This window comes from Malaclemys terrapin, chromosome 1 (assembly GCF_027887155.1).
Source record: "Malaclemys terrapin pileata isolate rMalTer1 chromosome 1, rMalTer1.hap1, whole genome shotgun sequence".
Classification (NCBI taxonomy): Eukaryota; Metazoa; Chordata; order Testudines; family Emydidae; genus Malaclemys; species Malaclemys terrapin.
Genome location: NC_071505.1, coordinates 248,919,892 through 248,929,596, shown reverse-complemented (window position 1 = coordinate 248,929,596; position 9,705 = coordinate 248,919,892). Strand labels below are relative to the sequence as shown.

The 9,705-nt window shown below is 42.7% G+C and overlaps 1 protein-coding gene across 1 annotated transcript; it reads left to right on the top strand.

Annotated features, from left to right (window-relative positions):
- Positions 1-314: 314 nt before the first annotated feature.
- LOC128836448 (protein p13 MTCP-1-like) lies at positions 315-1,408 on the top strand. The gene is made up of 3 exons (XM_054026742.1): positions 315-410; positions 534-719; positions 1,298-1,408. Exons 1-3 carry the CDS (start codon positions 315-317, stop codon positions 1,340-1,342), a joined length of 327 nt encoding a protein of 108 aa, XP_053882717.1. The 3' UTR covers positions 1,343-1,408.
- The last annotated feature ends 8,297 nt before the right edge of the window (positions 1,409-9,705 follow it).

The window sequence follows — 9,705 nt, the reverse complement described above, 5'->3', positions numbered from 1 at the left end:
CCTGTGGTTGGTTTCAAGGGAAGCAGCCACTGCTGGGAGAGGGGGGTGTCTGCATTAAAGTTTGTTGGATTTTTGTACAGTGTGGTCTTGCCTCATTGCTTTGGATACCCCTGTACTATAATATGTTGCACAGATATAGCATCATGCTATGTTTATATGTAATAATAGATCATTTTCATTTTGTTTATAATCCTTTGGTGGCTGGTCCCAATGGTTTAGTCTAATGGTTGCTTTTTGCCCTGCTTGAGCTTCTGAGCATGTGCACCTGGAGGAAACACCCTCACACTATTCTTTGTGGCAAGGTAGAGGACAGTATGCAGGCTATTCCTCCTCCTGACCGACTATGGGCCTGGTGCCCAGGAGTATACCATGATGAGCAGGGCCAGGTGTGGGTGGCTGTGCTCAGGAAAGTAAGTCAGTTGCTCTGCCATGCACATCTTCCTTTGTTTTGCCCTGGATATTTTGTGTGTTTCATGGGTTCATGTTTTCCAGTTGTACTAGCGCTTTTTTTGTATCTTACATTTGTTCCCTAGGATCCAGAGACGGGCATCCTGTGGGCCAGGGTGCGAGCTGAGCAGGTCCTTCTGGGGGATTCCTGGACTCGGAGTCAGTTCCCCCTCTCACCCCTACCCCATCTGTGGCAGTGGTGCCCTCGTGGGCTCTACCGTGCAGCTGGGGGGATAGGAGAAGATGAATGGTGGCTGGAGAGCCATCAGGTGGTAAGTTAAAGGTTCCAGGGGGAGTGGGAGTAGCTAGAGAGTAATACCATGAATAAATGTGCAGTTATCTCACTAGTCTCCCTGCAACCCAGGGCTGTTTCTTGAACCCCTCTCCAAACAATTGTCACCCATCTTGGCTCTGGTTTAATATCAAAAAGATCCCTAATACAACCATAGAAGAAATCCTGCCAGCATAAGCCTTTGCCTTCCCCTCAGGTTTGGATCTATTCAGAGTTTGTGTCCCCACCTTGCTTATTCCATACTCTCACTCCCTCTAGCCCTGAGCTGTCTGCAGGTGTCTCCCATCTGTCATCAGGTGGTTTAACAAGCAGCAGTGAGTCCCCATCATGCAATGAGTTCCACATGGGCAGTCACAAGTCCCCTTGAAGTCAGTGGGTTGCCTTGCAGGCACAATGCCTAACCATCTCTGAGCACACTGAGGACAGGGGCTTAGCTCATTGAACCCTTCTTCTTAGCCATTTCCCTCCCTGCTAACCAGATGGTTGTGTTAGACAACCTTGATGGCCCATTACACATCTCACTACTTTTTTTTTTTCTTTTTTCTTTCTCTCTTTCAGGTCTCTGGTGTCCCAGAGATACTTCTCCGCCAACTACACAGATGAGGCCATAGCAAACACCTGAAGCTGGCAGCACTTCTTGGGAGCAGGCCTGGTTTGAGAGTTTAAAATATATATACTTTCTAACTTTTTTCTTTCTCTCTTTTTTTTTTTTTTTTTTTTTTTAAACAAGGCAACATGAACAAGGATAAAAGGAAGATGCATTTTTTAAAAAAATGTTCAGTAATGCAGTATTAATATAAACCTGTTGTGTTATGAAATGTTTATTAAAAATATAACAGGACCTTCCTACAAATGGTGAAGATGTAGTACTTTATTCCATTGATCACAAAATGAAAGCCATTTTTTGGGGGAGTAGCAAATAAAAACTTTTTTTTTTTTTTGCCTGTTTAGATGTCTTGTTCATTATTAGATCCAGGCGGGGAGGGAAACCAAGCTAGAGAACTGCAGAGGACAGTCCCTGCTTCTTTTGGAGCTGTGTTATAACAGTCCAAGTGAGTTGACAGGTCTCTTAAGGGTGGGCTGCCATTGTGGGATAGCAGTCTGAGGACCAATTGAGCTGGTAGAGCAGTGGCTAGTCTAGACAGCAAGTGAACCAATAAGACTGGCGGATAACACAGGGGTTAGTCTTACACTACCACGGTCATTACAGTTGCAACTGCCTGTACATCACTGGCAGCAATCGTAACACACTTTACATACCCACCGACACAACATCAACATTTTCTAGTGCAGTGCTTCTCAAAGTCGGGCTGCCGCTTATTCAGGGAAAGCCCCTGGCGGTTCGGGCCGCTTTGTTTACCTGCCGCGTCCGCAGGTTTGGCCGATCGCGGCTCCCACTGGCCGCGGTTCGCCCTCCCAGGCCAATGGGGGCTGCGGGAAGGATGGCTAGTACATCCCTCGGCCCGCGCCACTTCCCACAGCCCCCATTGGCCTGGGAGGGCGAACCGCGGCCAGTGGGAGCCGCGATCGGCCAAACCTGCGGACGCGGCAGGTAAACAAACCGGCCCGGACCGCCAGGGGCTTTCCCTGAACAAGTGGCGGACCGGCTTTGAGAAGCACTGCTCTAGTGTAGACAAGAACATTCTCTTTCTGTCCTCCCCTCTGGGGCGATCATCTCAAAAATCTGGTTGCAGCTGGTAGTGTAGCACAAACAAAATCAAATAAACATGTGCCATATATGTACAGCTATGTGTATATCATTTCTGATTAAAAATGCATCTGCATATCAAATCACATGGCAGCTGCTTCATGTGGAGTGCAGTGGCAGGGGCCCCTGTAGAAAGGCAGCTTAGAGCACAATTAAGAAAACACGTTCTTTACTGCTACTGCTGTAGCCCTTCAGTGTAGACACTAGCTCTGCTGAGAGGGATTCTCCCATGGGTGTAGGTAATCCATTTCCCTGAGAGGCAGTAGCTAGATCAACTGAAAAATTCTTCCATCAATCTAACACTGTGTATCTGGGTACTGGGGTTGCCTTGCCTATGCTTCTTGGGAATGTGGATGTTTCACATCCCTGAGTGATGTGGTTATGCTGACCTAATTTTCTAGTGTAGAGCAGGCCTAAATCAATCAGGGGCTGCTCTCGCATGCTGTAGCCTTATGACATTTCTCACGTGGCAGGACCATCCCCACCCTTGACATACTACATGCCTTAAATCCCATGTAGAAAATCTATTCTAGGAGAAGCCAAGGGGGGTCTGAAGTGTAATTAAGGTTTCCCTAGGCTTGCAAGATTTATTTTTTTAAGGTGAGTTTTCTGGCCAGATCAGTTCTGTCAGTCTCAGCTTTATTATTAAAAGAGCAGGAGTACTTGTGGCACCTTAGAGACTAACAGAAAAATCTGTTAGTCTCTAAGGTGCCACAAGTACTCCTGTTCTTTTTGCGGATACAGACTAACACGGCTGCTACTCTGAAACCTAGCTTTATTATTGTTGATACTCAGGGCCTGAGCCTCTCATGCCAATTTTATATTAGTGTGACTCCACTGAGTCAGTGGAGCTGCTCCTGTTTTACAATGTTGTGAGAGCAAAATTGGAAAATCCGAGTGCAACGCTATAAATTGAGAGAGAAACCTCTGATGTTCTCAAGTTAGCGTCAAACAAAAAAATGTAGCACGTTTAAAAAAAAACACTATCCAGATATTGTGGTTCATGACTGTGTAGAGATGCTTGTTATTTAAAATGGTCAACACAACAGGTCACGCTGGAGACCTGATCTTGTTAAGGACGACCACGTTATTTTCAAAACAAAAAATAAGGACAGTTATCCCAATGAATGCACCGGCAGGGAAAGCTCATGGTGGAGTTAAGGTCTCCTCGTAAAGGAGACTGGGTGAGAAAAGTGGAGGAGAGTTTGCCTACCCTTCCCTCTCCTACTACAGTAAATTATTCCTCACTGTTTCTTTCTGCACTGTAAATTTGACACCAAAACAAGATATGAAGGAGAGCTGACTTGGGGACCCTCTTATACAGAGTGGGGCTCATTAGAAGGCCTTGTGGAAAGATGAGACTAAGTGAAAAGGTGACAGGCCTTACAGAAAGGAAGGCTTTGAAATGCAAGTTCGTTCACTCAGTCTGCTGTCATTTTTAGTGCTCACCTAGACAGCAGCTTCTTCAGGTAGCCGATTTACAGGGGCTAGATAAACCAGGACTAACTGTGTTTTGTAAAACCAACAGGCATATCAGGACAACCCTTGAAACTAGACTTTGCTAGTGTAAGGATAACCAGAGTTTTGGTCTGGATCACAAGGTGTACATGTGCAGAGCATTTTTCTTCTTTCTTATTCTAGTCTTCTTATGGTCCCAACACACTGGAATTCTCCATTAGGTTTTCAGAGAGTAAGATTCCTGTAAATTTCAATACACTGCTGCCTCAAAGGGCTCCCAGTTCAGCAAGTTACTTAAGTACATAGCTAACCTAAAGAACTTGAGTAAGCTATTTACTTTAATGGGGCTACTCATGCTTATGCAGCTTGCTGAATCAGGCCCAGGAACACAGCAGAAAGACATGCAGGGGAGCATACAGATACATTGCTCCTGTAATCTTTCCAGCCAACAAATCCCTTGGGTGCCCAGCAGTGAACGCACTTTTGTTATCATTTGAAGGGTGAAGAGGCCAACCTATATAAAAGCCATTTTGAAACATAAAACTTGATTTATATTTGATATCACTAGTCTCAATAAGTTTCTTTTCAAAGGCCGTATATACAGTGATGGCCACAACAGATACATATACAAAAACATGGAGGTACAACCAGACCCTTTATTCACTTGCGATTGCTGCCATTTTGGCCAGCATCATGGTGTGAACCAGGGACAGACAACTAAAAGCAGGAATCACTGCAGCTTGTGCTAAAGAACCATAGTTGGGACCTCACATTGTCTGTGGATTAAACACAGAGGGGAATGCATAATGCTCACTGATCAGTGCTTACACATACATGCATGTATGAGTATCTGTTTGCACATGCAGTTCCTCAAATGTGAATGTGCAAATTTCAGTGGGGATTATACAATGCTGGTCATTTTAGCTTGTGATTGGCTCATAGGGAGTTTATCATTATGCTATGAAATAGATTGTAGTTTACCAGAGCTGCTGTGAATATTTGTACAAACACACACAATTTTTGCAGGGGCAGGAGTTGTCTAGTTTTGAAAATTTAGCCTTGCTGTTGACATGACTAGCTTTTCCCTTTTATAAATTCCAGACAGTAAAAATGCCAGACTGTGTAAGGAGTCATGTGGAGGGCTGTACAGCAGCCATAGTCTGAATGTAATCAGTACAGTAGGATCCTATATTTATCTGAAATTATGCCATTTGGCTACCTTGACCTATTAGATTTACTTTCCATTCTTCCATATTCCTTAGATCCCTGTATTAATAGTGGATGGCTCTAAGTGCTGCTGCTTCTGGCACTAGTGAGTTGCAGTCAGTGTGTGCCTGTGAGGTAAGGCAGTCATGATACAAACAAATAACATTTTTCTCTTCCCTGGAAATAATTATATGAAAAAAGAAATCTGACTGAAGGGATCAGACATGATACTGCTGTGTCACATAATGATTGAAAGCCAGATCTTATTTGATCATCCTTTTCCTCCTAAGGCATGGAATGCCTCAAAGAAGGGTTTTCAGGGTTAGACATCAAAGCTGAATTTTTGTGAGGGACATTTTAGGTCAGCTGGGGATAATAATAGTTAACAACCTTTGTAAAGTGTTTTGAGATTTACAGGGGTAGCGTACTCTATACAAGCCAAACATCTTCATCTCTGTTGGTGTTCTTATCTTATTTTTTAATGCAATACAATTTTAATTGTAAAAAGAGTTGTATCACTGGGCTGTGTACTATGGCAGTGCAGATTGTAAAACAGAAATGATGTTTTTTGTAAAATGCATAAGTTAATATGTATGGACACTTGTGTATTTTAATGTGAATACAAATTTTTTGTTTAAGAGCAGGCTGGAGGAGCAGGGCTCTTTTCCTGTGCCCTGTCTCTTTAAGGATTAGATTTCTGCGGAAGGGGTCAAAAGGGCCACAGCTCTGGTGAACCAGGGTGTGATTGCAGTAGAGTTTGGGGTGCTATTGGAAGATGCTCCTCCACTGGGGCTCATGCAAGCCGTGTTTGGGTTTTTGTTTTTATTCTACTTTAATACACTTCTCTGTTTTTAAAACAGCCCTTGGTCTAGGAGTGTAACATATCATAGTCAATATATTTAGAGGGTCATTGTCAAGGTTCTTAACCCAGAATATCAAACGATTGTATGTTGAGTGTGCTCTTGCCTGAGGGTATGTCTGGACAGTCCATGGCAGCGAGCCTCCAAGCCTGGCTCGCACTGCAGCACTAAAAATAGCTATGTAGACATTGCAGCTTGGGCTCTGAAGCCTAGGGAAGGGTGGGCTTCAGAGCCTGAGCCGCAACTTAAAGGCACTGTGGACACAGTTATTTTTAGCACAATGGCACAAGCCCCACAAGCCAACGTCTGTTGACCTGGGCTCAGAGGCTTGCTGCTGCTGGCTGTCTAGACATAGGGTACATGTCTACAGACCCTCAAAGGTCTTGCTTTGAGGATTCATTCTATAAAAACAAGGTGGAGCATGCACCCTATGGAAGTAATTCTACACTGCAAATCGGGAGGCACAATTGCAGCACATGTAGCCATTTGTGAGCTAGCTTGGATCAAGCTACTTTAGCAGTGAAGTTGCAGTGGCGTGGGCTAGCTGCCCAGATACAAGCCTACCACGTGCTGTCTACACTAGAACTGGAGCTGTAACTTTGAATCGGAGAGACATACCAATGCTAGCTCAGATTGAACTAGCATGCTAAAAATAGAAGTATAGCCGCAGCAGTGCAAGCGGTGGGAAGGCCTAGCTGTCCCCAGTACAATCCCATCCAAGACCGTAGGTACATGTGGTGTGGCTAGCCCATTCCACCACAGCTACACTTCTATTTTTAGTGCACTAGCTCCATCACAACTAACGTGTATGTCTATCTCAGCTAGAAATTTCACCTACAGCTCCTGTACAGAAATAGTCTAAAAGAGGTACGGCTTCTGTATTGGTCTTTATACTATGAATCTCACCAAAAGCCATGTGCCCCCTTCATATTTATTTTTAAAGCATGGTAGCATAAATCAGCTTTTTGAAAGAAAATATGTAGGATGAATCCTGTGTTTCGGATTCTTTAGATGGAACCATTGTGAAGAGAAATGAAGAAAACCTTCCAGAATGTCTTGATACAGTGCTTGTCTGCCTCAGTCTGCAGAGAGACAGACTGCCGGATGATGGTACTGTTATTCTTTTAAATGATATGAGAATGGTGAAACCTAATGATGACAATGCTGATGTCAATATTTTTAACTCCTCTACTACTGATCATTAAGCAGAGCCATTGGGACTGTGAGCAGAGCTTGAGCAGACTTCAGCCATGTTCTCTTTTTGATCCAAACTAGATTATTGCATATGAATCCAACATTCTCTCCTACCACTTCTTAACTAAACTTCTGGCTGTCATTTTTCCTTCAGTGTCTGTCTTTGATCATTTTAAGTCCAGGTATCCTAAGTGAAGTCAATGGGAGTGTCGCCCACATAAGGACTACAAGATTGAAGCCTTGAATGTATCAAAACTAGGAAAGGAGCAGAGAATGGGAACCTAGAGATGTGATAGCAATTACCATCAACACACAGGGGCATATGCCAATGTATGGTGCTCTGGCGCTATCACCAGAGGAGGCATAGACTAAGTGCCTTTCTGTGAAATCAAGTCAGTTAAACTATAAAGTGCTCTAGCATGACAGCTATTGCAGTTGAGATTATATGGAAACACAAGGGTTGTTTGAGTTTGTCTGGATGGTGTCTCTTGCAAAGGTCTTCTCAAAGGGCATGTTCTTGCAATCTGACAAAAAAGCAGGGGAGGAAAAGACAGATTTCATTGTTGCTGACAGTAGAGACCAATTCTGTGGGAGAGAGTTCCAATTTAAATAACTCAGTATCCAGGAAAGGTGAGCCTGATGAAGAATGTTTCTTCTGTGAAACCATTAGTTGCCTACTGCTGTGGGCTGGAGCCACTCATGTCACCAAATAAAGTAACACAACTTCTCTGAGTACTGACAGCAAGAAATATTTCACTAAAGAAAACAAAATCCAACTGAAGAAACAAAGAAGCCAAATATAAAAGTGGCAAACAGGGACAGATCTTCAGCTGGTGTAAATCTGTCGTGAAGCTACATCAATTTACACCAGCTGAGGATTTGACACAGTAAGTTTAAGAAGTCTTTCTTTTGATCATCATGAAAAGCAGTGTTGCAACATACTCCTGGGCACTACATCTGAACAAATCACATAGGGAATGAAAACAAATCCATGGAGATTTGTAAAAGTTGAATATGTGTTGGTCTTAAACAGCTTACAAATGGGATCTCTGATGTTATTAAAAAAAATGCTGTGTGAACTCATTCCATGTCAGTAGAGGGATTCCTATATGCAGCCAATATAAACACTAGCTAAAATAAGACAGTTCCTATGCAATGAACTCGCAGATAAAACGTCGTCTCCTAATAGTTACAATTAAATAGTACTTTGGTCAGGAAAAATGTGTGTGTGTTTGTCTGTTGTCTTTCAGCATTCTTTCTAAATACAGCACTGAAGTTCATAAACCAAAGGAATCAGTCTATCTTTAAGACGTTTTGGCTTCTTATAAAGAAAATAGCACTTGCAGAAGGCAATGAGTATACAAAATTGAATTAAATGCACAAAAATGTAAAGATAGCTTTCAATAATATATGACTGCTTAGTTATACTAAGGGGAAAGTATTTTGCTTATAGTAGGCTGAATGCTCTACTTCAGTTTTAGTAGGGCTCTAGCACTTTCAAATCATTTCTTGACTCTCTTCTGTTCTCATTCTCATTTCTTGTCTTGTATTCTACTGTTTTCTCCTGCTTTCCATAATCAGAGGAACTATGTGTGAACCTGTTGAAAAGCATTTTATTTTTCATAGAAAGATGAGAAGTACTAAGAAACTTGATAATAATGCTCCTCTGTGTTTTAGCTTTCTGAAGAGAAGCAGGCAAAAACAGTACAGTAAATCTTAACTGGAAGATTTTTTTCATAGATTCATAGATTCTAGAACTGGAAGAGACCTCGAGAGGTCATCGAGTCCAGTCCCCTGCTCTCATGGTTCTGTTTGAGGTCTATACCAATAACTCCGCTACTCAAGACAGTACTTGAATGGATGAAAAGCTATGATAGGAAAAAAAAATTAGTTGTGTCCCACTTTAGAGATAGGAAAGTGTCTTAACTCGCCCTGCTGTCATAATGAAAATAATATGGAATACATGTAATTAAAGTAAAACATTTGAGATATACAAAAGTCTCAAAAATTAAAAAAAAATAGAAAAGTCGTAAATGAAAGAGAACAGAGGAATGAGGCATCGATAATGAGAGCATAAAACAAGAAAAATGGAGACGTGAAAGGGACTTTATGTTCATACCACATGACATGACTATCAAAAGAAGGAACTAAGCATGAAAAACAGAACGGAAAATACACATGATACAAAGGAAAGAGGAAAAAGAAGCAGTTAATTATAACTGAACTTTTGAGGAGGGAGCAAGGAGGGATTCGGTCTAGGTGGGTGTTGGGGTGGGAGGTTATAGTCCAAATCTGTCAGCACCACCAAGTGATGGTGATCTGGGCTGTAACACCCGGTGGCAAGAGTCAGTGGCTAGGAGTAGGGGAACCCGGACCCCCCAGGTTCCAACCCAAGAAGACCCTGTGAATAATAGCTCACATATGTGGCCAAAGAGTGCCTGTTCCCTGGGCCTCTTCCTACCCGGCTTCAGTTCCTCCATCAATGCCACTGGTCTGCTTCTGGATTTTTCCTGGAGTTCTCTCTGATCACACTCTTGAAG